Source organism: Lithobates pipiens, unplaced genomic scaffold (assembly GCF_037356315.1).
Source record: "Lithobates pipiens isolate NorthernLeopardFrog02 unplaced genomic scaffold, aLitPip1_a1.2 Scaffold_18, whole genome shotgun sequence".
Lineage (NCBI taxonomy): Eukaryota > Metazoa > Chordata > Amphibia > Anura > Ranidae > Lithobates > Lithobates pipiens.
Window position 1 is genome coordinate 532,759,586 of NW_027507758.1, and position 27,292 is coordinate 532,786,877.

Below are 27,292 nucleotides of genomic sequence, written 5' to 3' on the forward strand. Positions count from 1 at the left end.
AGTCCGATGTTAAAATTCTGGCGAGACTTCTTGCTAATAGGCTAATCTAAATGCATTCCTGACCTAATCCACACTGATCAATCAGGCTTTATAGCTAAAAGAGAAGCAGCTACTAATATTAGATGATTACTTTTGAATATGCAATGGCCAGTATATATTGTCAATTGAGCAATTCTTTCTTTGGATGATCATAAGGCATTTGACAGTGTGGAGTGGGAATATCTATGGGAAGTTTTATCTGCCTTTGGTATTGGCCCGAAAGTTGCGTCATGGGTTCATTTATTGAATAATAATCCCACTGCTAGATTGAGAATAAATAATACACTTTCTCAATCTTTATAGGGGTACAAACAGTGGTGGCCACTCCATTAGGGGACCATGGGCGCCGCCCCCCTAATCCAATACGCCCAGCCCCTAATCTATATGCAGGGCGCCAGATGCATAGATATCTATGAGTTTTTTTTTTTTTTGAAGCACACGATTAGAGCTTCGAGCATAGGTGATTGTTCCAGCTAAAGAACAGTGGTCCAAAGATTTGGGCACTTTAACAGATCACCAGTGGAAGATGATGTCTGCACTCTCACAGGTTAACTCATCTCCCACCAACAAAATTTACACAATTATTTTTTTTTTGCATCGGACATACCACACTCCAGAAAAAACAGCCCTGCCACTCTCATCCACATAATGTGGAGATGTCCAAAACGTCACATATACTAGAAAGGGGTTCTGACTATTATAAGGTCTGTTTTTCAGGTTACTTTAGCAGAAGATCCAGGGAAATGTTTACTGAACATGTTGGACGAAGCTACTTTACCAGAAAATACAGTATCTCACTAAAGTGAGTACACCCCTCACATTTTTGTAAATATTTTATTCTATCTTTTCATGTGACAAGACTGAAGAAATGACACATTGCTACAATGTGAAGTAGTGAGTGTACAGCTTGTATAACAGTGTAAATTTGCTGTCCCCTCAAAATAACTCAACACACAGCCATTATTGTCTAAACCGCTGGGCTTAAAGTATCAATATTTTGTGTGACCACCATCATTTTCCAGCACTGTCTTAACCCTCTTGGGCATGGAGTTCCCCAGAGCTTCACAGGTTGCCACTGGAGTCCTCTTCCACTCCTCCATGACGACATCACAGAGCTGGTGGATGTTAGAGACCTTGCGCTCCCCCACCTTCCATTTGAGGATGCCCCACAGATGCTCAATAGGATTTAGGTCTGGAGACATGCTTGGCCAGTCCATCACGTTACCCTCAGTTTCTTTAGTAATGCAGTGGTCATCTTGGAGGTGCGTTTGGGGTCGTTATCATCTTGGAATACTGCCCTTCGCCCCAGTAGGGGCGGGGATCATGCTCTGCTTCAGTATGTCACAGTACAAGTTGGCATTCATGGTTCCCTCAATGATCTGTAGCTTCCCAGTGCTGGCAGCACTCATGTAGCCCCAGACCATGACACTCCCACCACCATGCTTGACTGTACACAAGACACACTTGTCTTTGTACTCCTCGCCTGGTTGCCACCACACAAGCTTGACACCATCTGAACAAAGTCTCATCAGACCACAGGACATGGTTCCAGTAATCCATGTCCTTAGTCTGCTTGTCTTCAGCAAACTGTTTGCAGGCTTTTTGGGCATCATCTTTAGAAGAGGCTTCCTTCTAGGATGACAGCCATGCAGACCAATTTGATGCAGTGTGCGGCATATGGTCTGAGCACTGACAGGCTGACCCCCCCCACCTCTTCAACCTCTGCAGCAAAGCTGGCAGCACTCATACATCTATTTCCCAAAGACAACCTCTAGATATTACGCTGAGCATGTGCACTCAACTTCTTTGGTTGACCATGGTGAGGCCTGTTAAACCACTGTATGGTCTTGGCCACCGTGATGCAGCTCAGTTTTCAGGGTCTTGGGAGTCTTCTTATAGCCCTAGGCCATCTTTATGTAGAGCAAAAATTATTTTTGTTCAGATCCTCAGAGAGTTCTTTGCCATAAGGTGCCACGTTGAACTTCCAGTGACCATGAGGTGCCATGTTGAACATCCAGAGAGAGTGAGAGCAATAACATCAAACCCGAGACCTTGTAACACTAACGTGTCACATGACACCGGGGAGGGAAAATGTCTAATTGGGCCAAATCTGGACATTTTCACTTAGGGGTGTACTCACGGTTTAGACATTAATGGCTGTGTGTTGAGTTATTTTGAGGGGACAGCAAATTTACACTGTTATACAAGCTGTATACTCACTACTTTATATTGTTTTTTGCCTTCCTCTGGGTATAGGATTGTGTATATGGGATTGTATGGCTGTTGTTTTTATTGGTTGAACTAGATGGACTTGTGTCTTTTTTAAACCTGACTATGTAAAAACAAATAAAAAAACTACTGTAGAAAAAAAGAAAAAAAAAAAAAAAAAAAAAACTTACCTACTGCCATCCACACTGACAAAAGTCAACCCAGAAGAACAGAGCTTCTGTGTCCAACGTTGCCCCCATTGGTTCCTCCTGCTAACTTCTGAGTAACCAAAGGACATAGCAGTGATGTGGAAGTCGTGGGAGAAACCAGACTCAAGCCAGGGATTTCTCTGGATTGGGCCATCTTCTTTACATAAACAGTGATTATGGGCAAATTAGTTTCGAGAAAGGGTTGCTTTAAAGCATAGCTGGGCAGCACAGTGGCTTAGTAGTGCCTTGCAGTACTGGGATCCTCAGTTTGAATGCTGATTAGGACACTACACGCATGGAGTTGAAATGTTCTGCCTGTGCTCATGTGGGTTTCTCTGGTTTATTCCCATACTCTAAAAACATGGCAGTAGTTAATTGGCATCGGTCTAATTTGGCCCTAGTTTGATATTCTACTGCATGTGCCAAAAATGGCAGCCTCCATTTCCTTGCCTTACCCCATACAAAAAACTTTTAAAAAATTGCCTTTAAACACACTTTAAAACAAGTCTTCACTGACCACTGTAGCTGCAGGTACTGTGAAGACATACATCCTCACATTTTTAAAACAGAGGAACTAAATGCAAGACCCCCTTGCCTCCTTTGGAAGAAAGGATGTGGTAGCCTTCTAAAGTCAACAAATAGTAGGTGCTATAAGCTATTCAAAAATGGACTGCAACCAAACTTCAGAGTTTCTGGTGTAATCAACAAGGAAAAATTGCTCCACAGTATTGGCAGCTACGGATGTTCATTTACTGCTTACTAAGGATATGTAAATAATTCAATGCCCATAGCCTGGTCACATGTTCTCAGACTGTTCCCTCTTGCATACATAAGTACGTACATTAGGCAGGTAAAATCATACATACCGGTGGAATGACAAAGAGCTCACTTCCCACGAGATCAAAGAGTCTGACAGTCCCTGTGCTTTCACCATAAGCCAACAATGTGCAGTCATGGCTCCACGCCACACATCGCCACTGCGGATTTGGATCCTTGGGAACTAAAACAGGAAAACAATAAGATTATTTTTCCAATATCTATGTCTAAAACTGGAGATATCCAGTATTTATCAAGCTCTCCTTAAAAAAAAAAAAAACACACACACACACTACCCTTCATCAAACATGCCATCCATGGTCATCCAACGCAGTGCAACAAGAAAATTGCTCCAGTGAAGTCCTATTACTACTCAATTTAGCTTAGTGCAAATTTTAAATAGGGTTTAGAAGGTCTCAGAGAAGACCCTTTTTTCCAAATCTTTTTCTAACACTGTAGCTTCCTCCCCTTTAGAACGACATCTCTCTGCATAAACTCTCATTTGTAGACTGCAAGGGAGTAGGTTTTTGTAATGGATTTTTGCATTGGACCAACTTTTATGTTTGTACAACACAAAAATGTGACGAACTGGGAATATCCATGCTGGTTGACCAAATTTTCCCTAACCAAGCTCAGGACAAATTGGCCAGGGACCCAGAGGTCCACTGATTAAAGGCACTTTAAAACCAAGGCGCATAAATAGGAAGGTTTTCTGACTGATAAAAAAAAAGGTAACAAGTATCATGGGCTTTCTGCTTAGACAGAATTTCTACTTTAATTGAAAGTTTAAAATGGCTAGCAGGTTTGCTTGTAGGAGCAGAAAGAGGGAAAGGAATGCAAAATTTACTGATGGAGATGCGGATATTTAAAGGCAAAATAAACAACAAACCAAAACCACGTTTCTAGACTGAATGCCATCAGCCCTGCCCAGTTGTTTCGGTCAAAAGTACTGAGTGTTTCCCCCCCTCCACTAATCTCCACAACATGCAAATAGTTCAGTAGTCCTAGATATGACATAGGAGGGCTGATTAGACTCCTTGAGATAACACAGGAGGTAGACAGCAAGACTTACTTCTGACCTGATCACTCACTTAACAGATACAACAAAATGCTTTTCTAGTAAAATGAACAGATCAAAAGCTCTTTTAGTGACAAAACATTCTAGCTAGTACTGTAAAAGTTTACCTGGAAGTCATATTGATGAGATGAAAAACCTAATGCATTTAATATTAATTTACTTATTTTTGACAATGCTTTTTCTAGCAGCTAACTTTAAAGTGACTGTAAAGTCTCAGTTATTTTTTCCATTTAAAAATAAAAAATGTTATACTTACCTGCTCTGTATAAAGCGTTTGCACAGAGAAGCCCAGATCCTCCTCTTCTCAGGTGCCTCTTTGGTGCTCCTGGCCCCTCCCTCCTGCCAAGTGCCCCAAAGCAAGCAGCTTGCTATGCGGGCACCCAAGTCGAGCCGCTGATCTGTATGTCCATTCAGACACAGAGCTGTGATTCAGCTCTGCCCCCTCTTTCTCTCCTTATTGGCTTATTGACTTGAATGACAGCAGAGGGAGCCAATGGTGCCATGCTGCTGTCTCAGCCAATGAGGAGGGAGAGTGCCAGGCAGCCGAGTCTTTCCTTCAACATTGCTGGATCAAGATGGGCTCAGGTAAGTATTAGGGGACTACTGCACACAGAAGGCTTTTTACCTTAATGCATAAAATGCATTAAGATGAAAACTTCTGCCTTTAGAACCATTTTAAAGTCAAATTCCAGTCAAAGTTCTTCAAAGTTTTAAATAGGCGTTTAGAGTAGTCAAACTTTCAGGCAGAATTTTGTTTCCGCTTGTAACATTGTAATGGAGATTTTTTTCTCACTCCCTGTCTTCGTTATGCCCATACAGTATATGAACTGAGGGTGTGGCTGTCCCTAGCGCAGGAAGCCACAGATAGCTAGAAAAATACTGTCAGATGTTCTAACGCTTCATCACTATTTAACGCAGGGCTCGTCAAAACCCGGGCGCCAGGTCGCATTTGCGACTAGATTTAGCGACCTGGCGCCTGGGGCAGCACAGCTGGGGGTATCCTGTCTCCGTGGACCCCCCCGGCGTGATCGCGTCGGGCCGCGGCGCCGGTGGCCGGTAATTGAGCCCTCGGCTTTGAGGCCTTCTGCGATCCTATGGTTCCTTCTGGAATCTGGCGCCCTCTTGTGGTGGCCGTTGGAATGACAACCAGCAATGCTAATGAGGCTGGCAGGCAGGGGAAGCTCATCTCCTTGCCTTTACTTAGAACTCCTAAACCTGATATATATTTTTTATTCTAACACCCTAGAGAATAAAATGGTGGTCGTTGCAATACTGTCTGTCACACCGTATTTGCACAGCGGACTTACAAGAGCACTTTTTTGGGGAAAAATAATTTATTTAATTAAAAAATAAGACAACACTAAAGTTAGGCCATTTTTTTTTTATATTGTGAAAGATAATGTTCCCCCAAGTAAATCGATACCCAACATGTCATGCTTCAAAATTGCGCCCGCTCATGGAATGGCGACAAACTTTTACCCTTTAAAATCTCCATAGGCAACGTTTAAAAAATTCTACAGGTTGAACGTTTTAATTTACAGAGGAGGTCATGGGCTAGAATTATTGCTCTCACTCTTCCGATCGCAGCGATACCTCACATGTGTGGTTTGAGCACTGCTTTCATATGCGTTCGTTTCTGCACGCAAGCTCAGGGAGCGATTACATTTTTATTTTTTTTCTTATTTTAACTTTTATTTTTTTCACTGTTCTTTTAAAAAAAAAATGTGTCACTTTTATTCCTATTACAAGAAATGTAAAAATCCTTTGTAATAGAAAAAAGCATGACAGGTCCTCTTATATATGAGATCTGGGGTCAGAGAGACCTCACATCCCATATTTACACTAAAATGCAATTAAAAAAAAATTCGTCATTTGAAAAAAATAAAAATAAAATGTCCCTCTAAAAGCTATGGGCAATGACTTGGAGACAGGTGGGGGGCTGGGGGCTATCTTCCCCTCACTCGTCTCCATGTCAGACCAGGGACAGGTCCAGATCGCCGTCACGGACCTAGCTCCTAACTTTTTTAGCTGGCTCCTAGATTCCAAGCAAATTTGTCAACCCCCGATTTAACGCATGTTTTTGTTTTAATCTCTCTTCAAATTGAAAAGATATGCCATCTTTTCATGTCGCAACAGGAAGCTGGGGGAAATCTCCCCAATATAAACATAGATGGCAATAAAAATCTTACAATGACTCTAATCCTTCACTACTCTATCCAACACAAATAAAAGCTTTAAAGTTGCTGTTACCCCACCAATGTAAAATTACAGTATCCTCTTTGTTTATGTATGTAATGTCCTAGTGTCTGTGCCTTCGAAAAATAATGCAGTATATACCTGCTTACAGAGCTCAGATCGGCACTCACATGACCCACCATCTCTCTCCTCTCTCAGCCTGACAGCTGCAGGGGGCAGGGCCAAGGATCCTCCGCTGGCGTCGCTCAAGGGGGGGGGGGGGGGGGGAGAGAGGCAGCAGGTCACGTAACCACTGACTGGTGCTCTGTAAACAGGTATATACTGCATTATTTTTATAAGGCACAGACACAGGGGGACATTACATATATAAACAAAGGATAATGTAAGAAAATAACAGTAATTTGTGCAGCAGAAGCAGAAGGGGTGGGCATGGAGCTGACAGGCAGAGGGAGAGCTGCGGATGATGGAGGCACCTAAACTGACGGATGTGTTGGGGCTCAGCAGCCATGATATGTCGTGGTCAGTTTACATAGGGGAGGCCAGAAACTGTCTGATTCAGCCAGATATTTCAAGTGATAGAGGGGGGTCAAATTACACAGCACAAGCACTGTGCTATGTAACATGTTTTAAAGGAACATGATATTTATTATTTTAGGTTAACACACACATTTTAAGTCAGAAAATCCTAATCAGTTCCTCTGCTAAACAACTACTGAGATAAAATCAGTTTAACGATAAGCTTGCACTGAGAACTTTTGAGCGGTAAGTCGCATCAGCATGCAGCACCGCAAAACAGAATGCACAGCATAAAACAAAAAAGAACAAATATGAGAGTGCAGTATTCTTGTTTGTGCAGAGGCTGGTTGTGGATGTGCTTATGATGAGAACTCCTGGTTAGTGTGTCTACAAAACTAGGTGGGTATTGTAATATTCATCTCATGCCTATAGCTCCTCAATAGCCACCCAAAAACTGGATAGTTACGCATTGACTGGGCCGCAGGGCAGTATTCCAACATAACGACACTAAACACACCTCCAAGATGACCACTGCCTTGCTAAAGAAGCTGAGGGTAAAGGTGATGGACTGGCCAAGCATGTCTCCAGACCTAAACCCTATTGAGCATCTGTGGGGCATCCTCAAAAAGAAAGGTGGAGGAGCGCAAGGTCTCTAACATCCACCAGCTCTGTGATGTCATCATGGAGTAGTGGAAGAGGACTCCAGTGGCAACCTGTGAAGCTCTGGTGAACTCCATGCCCAAGAGGGTTAAGGCAGTGCTGGAAAATAATGGTGGCCACACAAAATATTGACACTTTGGGCAAAGTTTGGACATTTTCACTTAGGGTGTACTCACTTTTGTTGAGTGTTGAGTTATTTTGAGGGGACAGCAAATTTACACTGTTATACAAGCTGTACACTCACTACTATGCTACAATATAAAGTGTAATTTCTTTAGTGTTGTCACATAAAAAGATATAATAAAACATTTACAAAAACGTGAGAGGTGTGCTCACTTTTGTGAGATACTGTAGCTATCAAAAAACTGGACAGTGTGGCATTGATCTCATGTCTTTAGCTAACCAGCACTGCATAGCGTGACATTTATCTCACACCTATAGTTACTGGATGGTGGGGAATTACTCTTACATCTACAAGCTCTGTATAGTGCTACACTTATCTCATGCCTATAGCTCCCCAAGTTCTGTATGGTGCGAGTCATCTCAAGTCTAATGCTACCCAAGTGCTGTATAGTGCAGTGGTGGCGAACCTTGGCACCCCAGCTGTTTTGGAACTACATTTCCCATGATGCTCATGCACTCTACATTGTAGTTGAGCATCATGGGGAATGTAGTTCCAAACATCTGGGGTGCCAAGGTTCGTCAATGGTATAGTGTGACATTCATCTCACATCCATAGCTACCCAAGTACTAGATAATAACATTTGTCCTACGTTGACATATACTCAAGCACGGCACAGTGCGATATTATACTCATATACAGCGGGTAATATAAGTACTGAACATGTCACCATTTTTCTAGGTAAATATATTTCTAAAGATGCTATTGGCATAATATTTTCAACACATGGTTAACAACCCATACATACAAAGAAAACAAAATAAGTTCAGCAATTATGTTATGTGTACTAAAATGGAATGACACAGGGAAAAAGTATTGAACACACTAACTGAAATGTATTTAAAACTTAGTAAAAAATCTTGTGTTGGTAATGACAGCTTCATGGCGTTCTCGTGTATGGAGAAACTAATCACATGCATTGCTCAGGTGTGATTTTTGCCCCATTCTTCCACACAGTTTTAAATCTTGAAGGTGGACCTCTTCTTGTGTGACAACTTGGTAATGAGACACCTTTTTACAAGCCATCAGTTGAGACTGAACCAACTGATATTGATTTGCACTGACAAGGGTCAGGGTTGCTTTCTAATTACTGATATATTTCAGCTGGTGTCTTGGCTTTCCATGCTTTTTGCACTTCCCTTCAAAACTTTTTCCCTGGGTCATTCAATTTTATTACACATAACTTAATTTCTGGACTTATTTGTTTTGATTTCTTTGTATGTATGGATTGCATGGGTTGTTACTGACATGTGGGGAACATGTCATGCCAATAGCACCTTTAGAAATATATTTAACTAGAAAAATGGTGACGTGTTCAATACTTATTTCAACCACTGTATATAGCTGTATATAGCCCTACCTAAGCGATGTATAAATGTGACATTACTCTCACATCTATAGCTACACAATCCCTTTAAGGCATTGTGCTCATTTCATGTCTACATTTACCCAAGCACTGGATAGTGTGTCATTCATCTCATGCCTATAGCTACCAAGATTCTGTATAGTACAACATTCATCTCATGTCTGTAGCTACCCAAGCACTTAATAGTGCGACAATCATTTCACGTCTATAGCTACCCAAGCTCTGTAGTGTGACTCATCTCATGACTATAGATATACAAGCTCTGTATAGTGTGACGTTCATTTTTAAAGCTACCCAAAAACTGGATAATGTGACCTTTATCTTACATCCACAGACACAGGTACTCAAGTACTGCACAGTGCAAAGTTCATCTCATTTATATAGCCGTACCTAAGCAATGGATAATGGGTCATTAAAAGGAAAAGTATGGAAATCCTGTTTTTTGCAGAACCATACTTACCTAGGTGGGGGCGTAGCATCGGTCAGAAGATACTGTATCTGTCCCCCGCTGCCTCTTCAATGAGGACCGAGCCACTGAACACTGCCGATGGCTCGGTTCTCACCATTTCCAGAGCGGAGAGTTGCTGACTGTCAATCAGCAGCTCTCCTGCTCTGCTCCCCACACTCACTGGAGCACCGAGCTGTGGAGGGGAGGGGAGTGGCCTTTTCAGCGGCTGAGGCAGCCCTCAGTTCAGGCATCTGGTGGATCCAGACTTCCAGAGTCTTCCATGATCTTAGTGAAGTCAGCAGAGAGCAGACTTCAGACCATTCTCTGCTGAAAACAAGTCACAGGAGTACAAAACGAATGGCACTTCTGTGACCCATAGGAGAAGCCTAGCCAAATGAGCTCAGGCTGGACTTCTCCTTTAAAGTCATGTTTATAGCTACCCAAAACTTGTATAGTGTGGTATTCATCCTCTATCTACATCTACCCAAGCGGTGGATAGTGTGTTGTTCATCGTTTGCCTATAGCTACCCAGGCTCTGTATAGTTCAACATTCATCTCATGTCTATAGCTACTGAAGCCCATGATGTTGTGACAATCATTTCACATCTAAAGCTACCCAAATTCTTTGCAATATGACCCTCATCTTACGGCTATAGCTATCCAAGCATTGTATAGCATGACATTCATCTCACTTCTATAGCTACCCAAGCTTTATAAAGCATGACATTCATCTCACATCTTGAGCTACCCAAGCTTTGTAAAGCATGACATTCATCTCACTTCTATAGCTACCCAAGCTCTGCAGAATGTGATGGCCATCTCACATCTTTAGCTACAAGTGCTGGATATTATGATGTTAATCTTTTCTACACAAGTGCTGCAAAGCTCATCTCCAGTTTTTAAAGTGGTCTCCAAACTGCAGCCCTTCATCTAGCCCTAGGAGCACTATTCCTGCCAGTGATACAAGACACTATTCTGCCAACTGACACCAACTACGGGTCACCTTTTCTCCCACTGACACCAACAAAGGGGCACCAACTCCTCCCATTGACACAAAAAAGGGGCACCATCCCCCCCCCCCCCAATACCAAATATATGGCAAGAATTACTTCCACCGATGCCAGGAAAATTTAAACTCCCGCTGGCCACAGTCCCTCCCCCCTAAAGTCCGAAGGATAATAAAATGTGCCTTTGTTTAGAAAGTTTGGAGGCCCCTGATCTAAAGAGAAACAAATTTGCTCTGCACAAAAAATATTACTAAATCTTGGCACATTATCTTAAGAGGAATGCCAATTAGGTGATAGACATTTTTTTTTTTTTAGGTCAAGACCTTATTAAAATAATTTCTTTCCTAGGAATAACTATCAATATAAAATACAGAGTGACAAATAAATGACCAATTTTATGTCTTTGGTTAAGCATACACAAGTAAATCCAACGTTCCTCTGGAATATTTTAGCTAATTAGTATGTCTGCAACATATTTTTACATTTCAATTAGCCTCACTTCTAGACCCTGCTCTTATTGACCTATCTGAATTGTATTAAACTGGGTGATTTTTGTTGCATGCTAAAAAAAGGATTGAGGACAGCACATTCATATAATTACTCACCTTGACATTTTCCTATAACGGAGCCAAAGTCATCTTTTGCAGACCTGGATGTGCGCAGGAAACAGAATACAAAGGGGAAATTAAATCTTGATAACTATGAGAGAGTGATGGATTCTTGCAAACATACAGAGGAGATATGTACCCATCGGTGTTATGAATAAATAGATGAATTCAGGAGCTAAGCCTTTGCTAGAAAAGGGCATTCTTATCCTAAGCGGGGCTTGCTCTGAAAATGTAAAAATCCTTATTTTGTACGTGTGTGTATGGTCCTAATGCAAATGAATTTCTTCTGCTGCCTCTGAAAAGAAAATGCATTGCTTTAAAAACAAAACATGGAGCGCATTTCGAATACCCCAGCTGAAGTTTAATAAGAGTTTATATCAAACTTTGTTTACTTCGAAAGTTAAAGGCTTTTTTTAATGACTCTTGAGAAGAGGTTTTATTGGACAAGGGATTGTAGACTAGCCTTACGCCTCGCGGTAATAGTAAGCAGTACATTGGTCTGAACATTGCATTGGAACATTATGCAGGAATCAAAACAGTTACAAGTTAAGACAGAGCATGTGCTATATTACTTGGCATGCATGCACATAACGGGAAATATATAATAGTGTAAACATTTACAGGAATTTATTACATCTTACAGGTGGAATAGTCATTCTCACCTAGCACCAGGTTAAAAATCAACTTTAATGTCAGGGTAACATCATTTATACTTTAGGGCGAAGGTCTGCTTTGAGAAAGTCACATGAATGGAGCTCAAGGACAGATTTTTTGGGGAAAAAAATATATATATTTTTGCTGTATATTGTGCCCCATGAGAAATGTATTCCTGCTGACTTGTTTAGTTACAGCAATATCTGCTTTTACGCAGAGTTCAACACTGTATTTGAGGTATGGCCCCTGGCATTACTGATCACAGTGCCTTAAATGTTTGCAATGTTCTTTTTTTTACTAAAGTATTTGATCTTTTCAGGTCACAAAAAAAATATAGACTTCCGCAGTAACTCTTCACGGCAAGGTATGTCATATCTGGTCACCCATTGGCTCTTGGGATATGTGCCATCAATCCCAGAAGTCAATGAGCAGCCTGCAACAGACCGAGTGGGCTGCACCATTTCCCAGAAAAGAACCTCCCGAGCGGGCTTCAGATGCCCACACTAAGAACAGAAGCTCACTTGATCCGGAGGGTACAGGGAGTACAAATAAATTTAAAAAGAAAATGGTTTTCATATGCAGCATTTGCCAATTTAGATTGCATAAGCTGCAACCACCACAGGGGGTTGATTTTAAATAAAAATAAAAAATGTAAAAAAATAAAAAGCCTGAGCTCCACTGTAAGTAGACAGCCAAAAAAAATAAAAAAATGTGCAACCAGCCACTGATCATTCACTTAGTTATGGAGAAAAGAGAACAAACTTCTCTCTGTGAATATGTGCAGTTCTGTCCTGTAACTAGTAGAAAGAGGTAGGAAAATCTCTCTGGGTTATAATCAACACCCCCTAGCAGTTCAGAATCGATCCAAAGATCAGTCTGATCATCATTATTTATGTATGGAACATTGGCATTGGTGCCAATAGATTCAAACGTCCTCAAGATCAGAACCTCATGTCATCTCATCAACTGAGCATACATTGATTTACTGTTTACATAGTTCCTTCAGCCCTAAGCTACTAAACTAAAAAAATCAAACCCCATATGCAATCCTGCTGTAGACTACCCAGCTTTCTGCTGCAGGGAGTGATTACATTCATTTTTTCCCCCAGACATCTGTGCTTCATTGTGCAGGAGTGACTACAAGCTCCATAGCTCCCATATTACAGAGGTGGATTACCCCTTTATCCACAGATAGTTGTACAAAACACTGTTCATCCATCTTTCTGGTACTTAGAATAATGAATCAATCACTTACCTAATTTCTACACACTGCTCCTGAACTGCTGCCAAAAGCTTTCCGTTACTAGAAGAAAAATGACAACAAATACATTGGAATCATTACCACGCTATTAACGGTTATAAAATGCTGCAATTATGAAAATGTATTCTGTCAGCTGGTAATCTCTCTCTCACACATGGCAAGGAATCCTTCCTGTACGTGTTGTGGTATGGTGTCTGTTAACCACCTCACTACCACCGTATATTTATGAATGGCAGAGTGGGTGGACTGTTATTTACTTCGAGCCACTGAAACAGCAGTGGAGAAATCACCCGCAGGTGGCTATTGCGTCTGTTAATGGCTGTGAATCAGTTCAAGGACAAAGAGACAATCCAAGTGGCACTGTACCATGTGATAGCAGTAATAGGTCATCACAGTTATCACAAAGGTAAAGACCATTTAGCAAGTAATTTATTACTGAGGAATGTAGGAATGAGTCAGCAGCAGATAATTCAAAGGGAGGGATTTTCACCGACTGTGGGATCATTCCTCTCCACCTTCATGTGTGATCTCCATCCTGTTCCTGTGTGTAACCTGTATAATAAAGGAGCTATAATTTCAAGTTATACAAGACAACCCAGTAAAAAAGTTAACTTGAAAAATCTCCTTTGCCTGTCTGCTGCCCATCTCCTTTCCTTGCACAATGTTCCGCATGCTTTGCAGCTTCTCCTCTGCTTTGTACTATTCTTAAAAAAAAAAAAAAAAAAAAAAAAAAAAAACGCAATATCTTCAAATATTATAAAATGTAAAAGGGTCTTACCGTGTCAAAACAAGCTGCCAGCTGATTTGCTTATTGATTAAGCGCACAAGCCCCAGAGGGAGAGAGAATTTTGCTGGACTGCAAATGAAAAAAATAAAAAAATTACAATTTGTTAAATTCCTAGCAGAAGAAAAAGTTAATCAACAATCTAAAAGCCAGGGCTGTACTGGATCCTGACTGTAAATTGGTATATAGTGGAAGGTTATTTGAATACATTATTATAAAAAAAAAAAAAAAAGGTCCTTAAAGTTGAGATACGCTTTAGGCTCCATTCACACCTGAGCGCACTGGAATCGCACGATTCTGCCTGTGATTCCTGAATCGCAACTAAACACGGGACTCCTTTGTGATGCCATTATTTCTTAATGGCACCCCGAACATGGTGCGATTTGGATGCCAACCATGAATACCAGGAAAATGTAATGATCATTCATATTAGGCACCAAAAACCTCCAAAAGCCCAAGCACAGATCCTATACGCTTATAGCAGGTTAAACAGCACAGTGCGGGTGAAGAAGCGCACTTGGCACATGGTTACAGCTTTTGCCTGCCCGCTATGTTAGTCACACGCACAGATTTTTTAATCACAAGCACTTCACCTGCGCTGCGTCCCCCTTCCTTCAGTAAATGGTACCACCCAGGGCATCCACCTCTTCCACACCCCCCTCCACCCCCCTGAATCGCCCCTGGTCAGGAGGTGGAGGGACCTGCATCAGCTAACATGAGCACAAAGCTCAAATGGTCACCACCAGTGCACTGCTGTTCACCAGAATTTTAACAGTATTATTATACAGGATTTAGATAGTGCCAATAGTTTGCGCAGCGCTTTACAACATGGGGGCAGACAGTACACTAACAATACAAAATCAATACAGGAGGGATCAGAGAGCGCTGCTCCTTAACAGTTTACAATCTAGAAGGGAGGGTCAAGGTAATAATTGTGGGGGGGTGAGTCGATGGAGAAAATGAAAATACAGTTGTTGGGTGTGGGTAGGGTAGGGTAGGCTTCCCCGAAGAGAAGGGTTTTCAGGGATCATCTAAAAGCTAACAGAGTAGGAGATGAGTGGACAGATTGGGGTAAGGCATTCCATAGGATTGGAGAGGCTCTGGAAAAGTCCTGGAGGTGAGTATGGGAGGAGGCGACGAGGGATCTAGAGAGCAGAAGATCTTGAGAGGAACGAAGAGAATGAGTAGGTTGGTATTTAGAGACTAGGCTAGTGATGTAGCTGGGGGATAAATTGTGGATGGCTTTGTAAGTAGTTGTTAGTATTTTGAATTTAAAATTAATTGGGTGAGCGGAAGCCAGTGGAGGGATTGACAGAGAGGGGTAGCAGAAACAGAGCAATTGGTAAGGTGGATGAGTCTGGCAGCAGCATTCATGATGGATTGAAGAGGTGATAGACTATGTAGAGGTAAGCCAATGAAAAGAGAGTTGCAGTAATCGAGGCGAGAGATGACCAGCGAGTGAATTAGGAGCTTTGCTGTGTCATTGGTAAGAAAGGGGCGTATTTTGGAGATGTAGCGGAGGTTGAGGAGGCAAGATTTGGATAGCGATTGGACGTGGGGCTTAAAGGAGAGTTCAGAGTCCAGTATAGATTGAGTTTGAGGAAGTGGTGTGACATCCAGAGTGATATATCTGATAGTCAATTAGTGATAGGTGAGGAGTCAGAGGGAGTGAGCTTAGGGGTAGAGAAATAGATTTGGGTGTCAACAGCATAGAGGTCGTATTGGAAGCCATGGGAGGCTATCAGCTGACTCAGGGAGGAGGTGTAGATGGAAAATAGGAGAGGTACAAGAACAGAACCTTGGGGGAGCCCAACAGAGAAAGGAAGAGGAGAAAAGTAAGTAGAGTTGTAAGAACCGCTAAAGGTGTAATTGGATAAGTAGGAAGAGAACCAACGAAGAGTACAGTCACGGAGACCAAAGGTGTGGAGTTTGAGGAGGAGTGGGTGGTCAACCCTATCAAAGGCAGCGGAGAGTTGTTTTGTTAGGATTTTTTTTTACCTTTTTCTCAATCAACCATGGGTCTAGGATTTTTATGAGACAGGTGTTAAATGTATTTATTTATGACTGTTGTTTGGCCTGGATGAGCAGGTGTCTTTTTTTCAATAACTAGAAACCTAAGCCACCCAGCTGGGGATAAACTGGGAGCAGGATTTCTCATATAACCACCATCTAATTATAATATATATTTTATTATATCGAAAAACACAATCATAACATTAAAATTTTAGGATACACACAATTAAACATCTAAAATATTTTCTCTGTAGGGCATGTGTGCGTGGCTCATTATATCACCATTACTGTACGCAAACAAGATAATCAAACGATGAATTCTTTTATATCAACTTTTGTCCTCATTATATCAGCATTACAGTACATAAACAAGATAATCAGACGATGAATTCTTCTATATCAACTTTTGTCCATAGTTATTCCAGAGTAAATTGCTTTTATTTCACACTTAACAATGGCCTGTGTTAACAACTGGATGACATTATGTGAACCTCTACTGTCTGCAAAACAATAGGAGTCCATTGAAGAAAAGCAATTCCTAGCCCGGGTACACAGTAGCTGGGCCAGGATTTCCTTGGAGGAACCTCACCCTATATATGGTGTTGGGGCAATGGAGTAATATAGTGGCTCACCTAACAAATGCAGTATGTTCTTGGCTCATGTGTTGTGTGTGCATTAACACTGGTATAGAGCCAGGACGGGCTCATCTGAGAGATACTGTCTGAGTTCAAGTAGGCTTCAGGCAGCTACTAGTGACCTTCATCAGGACTACAAGAAGTTACCTCCCATCATGCCGATAAAACAGGACAGGTTATCACCAAAACTCCTCTTTACAGTTTTGCAATGCGACTATCATCAGCACCTTTTTACTATCCAATCATGATAACAAAAGATCTCCTAAACAATATAACATACAATGGAAAATTTGCACAAACTTGTTTTTTCCCCCGTAGGGACTTCCTCAGAGGGGTGGTGCCATTGATGTGATCACTGACTGCTGCAGCAAAATATACTGTACCTACTGCCACCTTATGTATTCCTCTTTGTCCATCTACATTAAAAATTCCACCCTTGCCCATGGCAGCTCCTAACAGAACCTCATGCATCTGGTGTATGTGATAAAGAGCAGGCACCAATAAGATTCAGCACAGTGCCCTGCAATGTTATCCCATATATTAAGCGCATATACCTGGGAAAAAGAACGGCACCTAGTGAAGTTACAACTACCTATCATGATTAAAAGTGCTCCTAGCAATATAGAATATTGTACATATAGTGGGGAAAAAAATCATTTGACCTCCTGCAGATTTTCTAAATTTACCCACTTACAAAGAATTGTAATTGAAATCTCTAATTTGTATAACTGCATTTTAAATGACAGAGACAAAAAATCAACCAGAAAAAAAAACACGATACAAATGTTATAAATTAGAGTTCCAGTTCAGTAAGTAAAATAAGTATTTGATCCCCTACCAACCAGCAATAATTCTGGCTCCCACAGACTGGTTACAGTATGTGCTCATGTGGTACACAGATTAGTCCTGTCAATTTAACCACTTCACGCAAGACGACATACCCGTAACATCGGTACTTTGACGCTAAATACCAAGGTCATGGCAGCAGCTAGCCGCCATAACCCCGGTATTTTTCTGGAAAGCCGCGCGTTTCTCTAAGATAAAAGTGGTCTCTGCAGCGGATTCGCCGCAAAATCAATTTTATCAGTGGCAGCAGAGGTGCCCACCCCCCTCCTGCCGTGCTCCGGTCGACCAGCCAGTAGTGGCAGAGACGACCTCGTCCTTTCCCGTGGATGCCTGGCTGCCGAGGGGGAAGATGGACCCCGCTCGGCTCCATGGTGTGGTAGGGCGAAAGCGACGTCAAACCTCACTTCCGGTAAGCTTCCGGCCGGATGTGATCGAGGCAGCAGCGTGTCTCCACAGCTCCGCACCTCCGGATCATAATCCGCCCGATTTTGAGCCGCTATCCGCCGCCGAATACCGGCATCCGCTGGGGGAAGGTGAGCTGCAGCTGGGGATGCCATCTTCCGCCGCCCGAAAGGGAGCTAGAGCCCGCAGGGACCAGCGCCATTCGCACTCCGCGGGAAGCACGGAGCTAAGCCCCGCCCCCGCCATCTTGTCTTCTTCCTCCACCTCACAGCGTGCAGAGCACACAGAGGGGGAGATGGCGCAACCGAGGGAGAAAGAAGGAGCTGAGCCCTTATCAGTTGCAGCATCTGCGGTGGACACTGATGCCATTACCAGACCTATATTAGAAGCCATCAGTGCAAGCAAAGCAGAACTTGTGGGTCGCATAGACCACCTCTCCTCTGAATGTAATTTAATCAGACATGACCTGGACAAGATACGGGGTCGCCTAACCACTGTGGAATCGAGGGTGTCGGAGGTGGAGGACACGTCTCAAGGTTATGGGGCCCAGCTGGCGGAGCTCAGGGAGCAGGTCAAAGCGTTGCAACATAAGGCTATAGACGCTGAGGATCGTCAAAGGCGCAATAATCTCCGAGTGGTGGGACTGCCGGAGGGCACTGAGGGTGACCAGCCTGCTCACTTTGCAGAACAATTCTTTAAACAACTGCTGTCTATTACTGAAGTGTCGCCTACATACGTGGTGGAACGGGCGCACAGAGTCCCGACGGGCCACCGTCCACCGGGAGCTTTCCCTCGACCGTTCCTGGTCCGGTTTTTAAACTTCCGTGACCGGGATCTGATCCTGACCCGAGCCCGGAAGGTCCCGGAGCTGCGCCATGGTAATGATAAGATAATGCTCTTTCCGGATTTCTCTGCAGCCACGCAGCAGAAGAGGAGATCGTTTACCGAGGTGCGCCGCCGACTGCGTGATAAAGAGATAAAGTATAGTATGCTCTATCCCAGCAGGCTACGGGTGCAACATAAGGGAGCTGTTAAGTTCTTCGAACATCCTGAGGAGGCCAGTGACTGGATGGACAAGGAACTGTGAGTGCGTGTTTCTTCGGTTGGTGAGAAGGCTTTTCCTCGGTGATACTATGTCCTGACGCTGTTCCTCTGGAGAACTGGGAGGCGTTTTTTTATTGAGGTGCTCACATTCAACATGACCCGTCTGTGCTTACTTTTCCCCCTTTTCTGTTCCTCCTTTTTATTATTGGCGTTCAGTCTTAGACCACTGGGCCTATTTCATTTGTGATTTTTGAACCTGTGGGGGGGAAATGCTGTTGAAGTTTGCTCCTGGGGACATTATCCACACAGTTGCATTTTTGCATTTTTACACTTTTACATTTTTCATTTTGTTTTTCTCTTTTTTTTTTTTTTTGCTATTTTGCAGTCTGGACTGGCCTATTTTGTCTTCCTTATTTTGCCTTGGGGAAATTCTGGAGGATGTGGGTCCATTTGTTTTGGCTGTGAGAAGGGGGTGGGGGTGGCCCGTGTATCATGCCCCTGCCAAGGGGCTTACTTGGAAGGGTGGTACCTGTTTGTGTGCTGGACCGGAGGCCCATTTTACCCTACTACATGGCTCTTATGTGAGTTGGAGCGTTAAAGTGGAGTTGAAGAGGACTGACTTTAGTACTGCAGGACTACCGATCACTGCGGCATGGCGGTGCCATGACCACAACTGTTTTCTTTGTGGTGTTTATGGGGTTAGGGACAAAGCTAAATACCGGACTGGTTGGGGTTGTTACTGGTATACAGGCAGGGGTGGGTTTTCGGGAAGTCACAGCTCGATTGGGGAAATTTCCTAGCAGGTATCGCTGCAAACTTTATGTATTTTATGTCTGGAATGCACTTATCCTACCTTTAGACAGATGCCTTGATATATGTATGGTCTACATGCTTAATGGCGGATGATGTAAAAATTGTTTCATGGAACGTCCGAGGGCTGGGACATAGGGTTAAGAGGGCTGCTGTGTTTAAATTTCTTAAGCTGTCCAAGCCACACATCATCCTCCTGCAGGAGACCCTTCTTGATGGTAGCAGGGTCTTGGCTCTGCGCAAACCTTGGATACAGAGGGCCTTGCACTCAACGTACTCCACCTTTGCTAGAGGTGTTTCGATCTTGATTTCTAGAACTGTTTCTTATAAAATCCATCAAGTTATCTCTGACCCAGGAGGCAGATTTGTGGCTGTGGTTCTGGATATCTTTCACAAGCGAATGGTATTGATTAATGTGTATGTCCCGCCACCTTTTCAGGTCAGGGTGTTGTATGATCTCCTGACCAAGCTCGCACCGTATGCTCACCTTCCTGTGTTGTGGTTGGGGGACTTCAATGCCGTTCTTGATGCGGCCTTGGATACCTCCAACCCGCGCAGGGGGGCTTCGGCTGATCTACTTGGTTGGTGCTCCGTGGCGGAACTGGTGGAGCTATGGAGGTGGAAGCATCCGCTGGAGAAGGGGTACTCGCATGTGTCGACGACTCATCAGTCGGCGGCGAGAATTGATTTAGCGTTTGGGAACAAGTTGTTGCTGCAATATGTAACTGGGGTGACTTACCAAGCGGGGGGACTGACTGACCATAATCCACTTGAAGTTACCCTGACATTTTCATCGGGGGGGAGGAGAGGGGGTTGGAGGCTCTCCCCAGGCTGGATTCAAACTGACTTGGTCCAGGATCAGGTATCAGGAGAGATGCAAACATATTGGTCTATAAACGCTGAGTCGGCTGATCCCAGGGTGGTATGGGATGCGTTTAAGGTGGTGACACGGGGACACTTTATTTCGGCTATTAAGATGGCCAGGGTGACTGATGGGAAAGAGGTAGATGACTTATTGCAACATGTAAATCAGGAAGCCAGGGCGCATGCGGACTCTCCATCAGGTGCAACATACGAGGCCCTGTTGGAGGCGAGGCGCACGCTCTCGCTGCATTTCACGAATCAATCACGTGCAGACTCAGTTAAACAGGCCCAGACGGTCTTTGCGGAGGGCGACAAAAATGGGAAACTATTGGCAATGCTGGTGGCTGATCGTGGCTCCCTCACCTGTGTCCCGGTTCTTCGGGAGAAGGGTGGGGGACTGATTAGTGAACCGGGGGCTATCATGCAGGAGTTTGTTCAATTTTATTCCGCATTATACTCCCCCATTCCTTCTTATGACCAGTCAGCATTGCTTTCGTTCTTGGATGATTTACCTATTCCTAGACTTTCCGATGAGGACCGTGACCTTTTGGAGGCCAAAATAACGCTTGCAGAGGTACAGTCAGCGATTTTTGCATTCCCCCCGGGCAAGGCTCCTGGCCCTGACGGGTTCCCAGCAGACTTTTACAAGGCTAATGTGGACCTGGTGGCCCCCCGACTTCATGCGCTTTTGTGTCATTGTCTTGAGCAAGGCTCCCTCCCGGACTCTATGATGGAGGCGTACATGGTCCTCTTGTTGAAGCCGGGAAAGGACCCTTTGGAATGTGCGTCTTACAGACCGATTGCCCTACTTAATATGGACTTAAAAATTCTCACCAAAATACTGGCCAGACGTTTAGCCACGGTGCTTCCCTCGATAGTTAATATTGACCAAACTGGCTTTATGCCGGGTAAGTCCACGGACACTAATTTGCGACGACTTTTTACCCATTTACAGATTAAACAGACTGCACGCGCGTCCAGAGTTGTGGTCTCCATAGACTTTGAAAAGGCCTTCGACTCTGTGGACTGGATGTACATGAACTCGGTGTTGGAGCTCATGGGGTTCGGTCCGCAGTTTCGAAGATGGATAGCAATGTTATATGCCCAACCGAGAGCGGCGATTAAACTGGGTTCGGCCACGTCTGATTTTTTTGCAGTGGGTAGGGGGACGAGACAGGGTTGTCCTCTCTCGCCCTTTCTGTTTTCCCTGGCTCTGGAGCCGCTTGCTGTCGCTTTGCGGTCCTCGAGCAGAATTAGTCCTATTAGAGTGGGGACTATTGACGAGACTCTTGCATTGTACGCAGACGACATGTTACTTTTCCTAAATGACCCGGGGGAATCTTTGACAGCGGCCTTGGGAATTATGGACCGTTTCGCTCAGTTTTCCGGACTAAAGGTAAACTGGGGGAAGTCCTCAATTTTGCCCATTGATGCGGGGGCAAGGGCTGGGGCGGACCCCGGGCTGGCATTGCAGTGGGTTGAGTCCCTCAAATACTTGGGTGTGCAGGTTACAGCGAGGGTAGAGGACTATATGGCCCTGAATTTACTGCCCCTGGTACAGCTACTTAAGAAGAAGACGCAGGCGTGGATCAAACTCCCGCTGTCTTTGATGGGACGGATTAGTCTGTTGAAGATGAAGTTTCTCCCAGTGGTGTTGTATTTTCTTCGGCATGCACCGGTTTGGGTCCCGAAGTCCTATTTCCGCAAACTGGACAGTATAATCTCATCGTTCCTTTGGGCTCCTGGAACTCCCAGAGTGGGAATTAAAGTTCTGCAGGAACCCAGAGAGAGGGGAGGCCTGGCTCTACCCGACTGGCACAAGTATTATCTTGCCGGGCAGATGGTATTTGCACGCCGTTGGTTGACGGTTGACGATGGGGATGCGGCCACAGTGTTGGAGGCGGCTCACCTGGGGGCATATGACAGTTTACGCTTCGCCCTGTTTAGGGGTTCCAAATCGGAGCTACCTTTAACGCTGTCCATGAAAGCTACTATCAGAGCATGGGGGGTAGCGGTTAAATTAACGTGTCCCAGTTATAGGGGGGTGTCCCCTTCCACTCCCTTGTGGATGAACCCGACCTTACCACATTTTTATAACCTCCCGGATCCCATGTTATGGGTGGTGGCAGGTATTAAGACTGTAGGGGATATTACCAGAGATGGGGAGCTACAGACCTTTCCCCAATTGCAGACTAGGCACGACCTGCCAAATAGTTACCTGTTCCGGTTTCTACAGATTAGACATGCCTTCCAAACGCAGTTTCGGGAGATGAGGGTGGGGTCTGTACCATCAGCTTTGGAGAGGTTGTTGATGGGGGTGGACTTGGCCAAACCTCTTTCGGTGACCTATAGGGAAATGTTTCAGATTACGCCTCAGGCGGTAGCAAAATGTAGGGAGCGGTGGGCAACTGAGGTTCCGGATGCCCAAGTGGAGGACTGGGATGATCTGTGGGTCCAGCCATTTCAACATCTGGTGTCCGCTAGGGACAGACTGATCCAGTTCAAATTTCTGCACAGAAGCTATTATACTCCGGCCCGATTGGGTAAGATTTTTCCTAACATCTCCTCAGAATGCTGGCGGTGCTCTCACTCCCCGGCGGATGCTCACCATATTTTTTGGGACTGTACACTTGTACAGGGTTTTTGGGAAGATATAACTATGTGCATCTTTGAACTGATTCAAGTACCTATTCCTAAGACTATTAGAGTATGCCTGTTTGGCCTGGTTGATGAGGTGGTGCCCTCACGGGCCATGCGCACAATGCTGAGTATCCTCTTGTTCTATGGTAGAAAGTCCATTCTTTTACACTGGAAGAAAACAAGGGCCCCGACGGTTTCCTTTTGGAAAAATCTAGTAAACATGATGTTGCCTTATTACAAGCGTACCTATGAGGCCAGAGGGTGTATGAAGAAATTTGATAAGGTCTGGCACTCCTGGCTTAATGCTAACACCACTGTGGGTTGATAATGTATAGCATGGGGGCGGTCGGGTTGGGAGAAACGAGAAATCTGAACTGAAGGGAGGTATTTGCAGATGTGTACTGTTGATACTTTAGGCATGTGAGTGGGGATGTTCTGTCGGGTATTCTGTTACTGTATTAACTTATCATAAGTTTCAGGCATTACATCTATAAGAGATGATATAAGGGTGCCGGTCGAGCTGTGACTTTTGGTTGGGGGGGGGGAGGGGGGTGAGGGGTCTGATTGGGCTAGTTAGTTGTGGCTGTTAGTTAGTTTTGGCCGTTGGCCTCTGGATGTGTCACAGGCACGTCCACTGTTTTGTATGTTTTGCATAAAATTAATAAAAAGAATTTATTAAAAAAAAAAAAAAACCTCACTTCCGCCCATAGGAGATTTTTTTTTTTTTATTTATTGCATTTTAGTGTAAATATGAGGAGATCTGAGGTCTTTTTGACCCCAGATCTCATATTTAAGAGGTCCTGTCATGCTTTCATTCTATTACAAGGGATGGTTACATTCCTTGTAATAGGAATAAAAGTGACCCAAATTATTTTTTTTTTTAAAAAGACAGTGTCAAAATAAAAAGTTAAATAAAAAATTTAATTTAAAGAGCCCCATCCCAACAAGCTTGCACGCTTAAGTAAACGCATACGCGGAGTAGCATCCGCATATGAAAACGGTGTTCAAACCACACATGAGGTATCACCGTGATCATTAGTGTGAGAGCAATAATTCTAGCCCTAAACCTCGTCTGTACCTCAAAACTGGTAACCTGTAGAAATTTTTAAACACCACTTATGGAGATTTGTAAGGGTAAACGTTTGTACGTTTGCAAAATTGCACGAGCAGGTGCAATTTTGAAGCGTGACATGTTGGGTATCAATTTACTCAGGATAACATTATCTTTCACAATATAAACAACAAATTGGGCTACCTTTACTTCTGTCTTATTAATTAAAAAAAGTGTATCTTTTCCCCCAAAAAAAGGGTGCTTGTAAGACCGCTGCGCAAATATGGTGTGACAAAGTATTGCAACGACCGCCATTTTATTCTCTAGGGTGTCAGAAAAAAAAAATATTATTATATATATATATATATATATATATAGTATTTGCCGGCGTATAAGGCGGCTGGGCAGATAAGACGACCCCCTAATGTTCCATTATAAATTTTGGATTTGTGCTATACTTGCCGTATAAGACGACTCCCTTCCGACCAGTCTGTCAGCCTGCTGGATGTGCGGTAATGCTGTATGTTCAGAAGCGCTTTGTGTAACAGTTAACACTGTCTCACAGTATACCGTGCTAAGCCAATCACAGTGAGCGATGTATTCTATTAATGAATACAAAGCCTGCTCGGATTGGCAGGGGCTGTAACATCATCAGCCCACGCCTCTGACTCTCAAAGCCAATCAGAGCAGGCTACCGTATGTAGCCTGCTCGGATTGGCAGAGGTGGTTACTCCAATCCGAGCAGGCTTTGTATTCTCTAATAGAATACATCGCTTGCCAGGATTGGCTCAGCGGTGTATACAGTATTACCGCACATTCAGTAAGCATCCAGACGGATGCTATGCAGCGGGCAGCTTGCATACAAGACGGCTTTGCTTTATACCCGGCGTATAAGACGACCCCCACTTTTTGGCTGTTTGCTTTTAGTGTAAAAAGTCATCTTATACGCCGGAAAATACGGTATATTATATATATATATATATATATATATAATTTATTACACACACACACACACTGTTTGGGGGTTCTACGTATTTTTCTAGCAAAAAAATAAAAAATATTTTAAACAAGTGTCAAAAACATGCTCGGTCCTTAAAAACAGAGGTCCACCCACCGCTGCAAAAATACTGCAGCTGCTGGCTTTTAATAATAGGACACTTACTTGTCCTGGAGTCCAGAGATGTCAGCACTGCAGCGGTTTCCATCAGCTGTTGGGTGCTGCCACCTCCATTGTGAGTTAGAGAACCTGGCAGTGTAGCCTTGCGGCTTCATGCCGGGAAGCCTACAGCGCATGCACAAGGCTGTGCTCCTCTCTCCTACTGGCTCGGCAGTCGGGGAAGGAGGAGGGAGCCAAAGCGGCAAAGCAAACATCCGTGGCTGAGGCTCCCGGAAGTAGGGACAGGATACCTGTGAAAGACCACCCTTCCCCCCCAAGAGGAGCCAAATGTGGCACCGGAGTGGGGGGAGGAGTACAATGAGCACTTTTGGGTGGAACTCCGCTTTAAGTGGGTAAGAAGGTACTTTTTTTTTAATACAAAAAGAAAGAGGACCCGTGCCCACAAAATATCTTTCTTCCATTCAAACCTTAACATCATGGGCAAGACCAAAGAGCTATCAAAGGATGTCAGGGACAAGATTGTAGACCTACACGAGGCTGGAATGGGCTACAAGACCATCAGCAAGAAGCTTGGGGAGAAGGAGACAACTGTTGGAGCGATTATTCGCAAATGGAAGAAATAGAAAATGACCACCAATTGACCTCAGTCTGGAGCTCCAAGCACGATTTCGCTTCATGGGGTAAGAATGATCATGAGAAGTAAGGGATCAGCACAGAAGCACCTTGTGAATGATATCAAGGTAGTTGGGCCCATCTGAAGTTTGCAATGAACATAAATGATTCAGAGAAGGATTGGGAGAAAGTGCTGTGGTCAGATGAGACCAAATTGAGCTTTTTGGCATTACCTCGACTCGCCGTGTTTGAAGGGAGAAAATGCTATGACGCTAAGAACACCCTACAGTCAAGCACTGAGGTGGAAACAATGTTTTGGGGCTGTTTCTCGGCTAAAGGTACTGACTTTGCCTCATTGAGTGGCCAATGGACAGGGCCATGTATTGTAAAATCATGGATGAGAACCTTCTTCCCTCAGCCAGAACACTGAAGATGGGTCATGGATGGGTCTTTCAGCATGACAATGACTCAAAATATACCACCAAGGCAACAAAGGAGTGGCTCAAGAAGAAGCACAAAAGGTAATGGAGTGGCCTAGCCAGTCTCCAGACCTTAATCCTATAGAAAACATAGGTAGGGAGCTGAAACTTTCGAATTGCCAAGCGACAGCCAAGAAACCTTGAGGATTTAGAGAAGATGCATAAGGAAGAGTGAACCGAAATCCCTCCTGAGATATGTGAAACCCTGGCAACCAACTACAAGAAACATCTTACCTCGTGCTTGCCAGCAAGGGTTTTTCCACCAAGTACTGAGTCATGTTTTTCTTGGGGATCAAATACTTATTTTACTCACTGAACTGCAACTCAATTTATAACATTTGTATCATGTGTTTTTTTCTGGATTTTTGCTTGATATTTCATCTCTATCATTTAAAATACACCCATGATAAAAAAAATTAGAGACCCTTCATTTATTTGTAAGTGGGAAAACTTAAGAAATCTGCATGGGATAAAATAATTTTTTTCACTGTAAAGATAAGGAAGCAAAGTCTGCAATCATTGATGTCTCATTAAAAGTCAAAGCTATCTTACATCACACAAATAAAAGCTAATTGTAGTAATATATCAGCATTTCATAATATTAATCTAACATTTATCAAAAACATCCACTTATAAAAGATTGTCCAATGCAATCCATATTAAATGACACCCATCTCTATCCCCATGGTGTCTTTTTTTCAACCCAACTAAAACTGGCCACATACACTGTTGGAATATTGCCCGATTC

The 27,292-nt window shown here is 43.6% G+C and overlaps 1 protein-coding gene across 2 annotated transcripts in view; it reads right to left on the reverse strand.

Annotated features, from left to right (window-relative positions):
- The window catches only part of NBAS (NBAS subunit of NRZ tethering complex), a 1,050,553-nt gene that overhangs the window by 1,000,184 nt on the left and 23,077 nt on the right, over positions 1-27,292 (reverse strand). For both annotated transcript variants that reach the window (XM_077488811.1, XM_077488809.1), the window contains exons 4-7: positions 14,026-14,103; positions 13,242-13,289; positions 11,330-11,373; positions 3,323-3,456 (exon numbers count right to left, since the gene is read on the reverse strand). In XM_077488811.1, the coding sequence (XP_077344937.1) occupies positions 3,323-3,456; positions 11,330-11,373; positions 13,242-13,289; positions 14,026-14,103 (304 nt within the window). The remainder of the gene's footprint in view (positions 1-3,322; positions 3,457-11,329; positions 11,374-13,241; positions 13,290-14,025; positions 14,104-27,292) is intronic.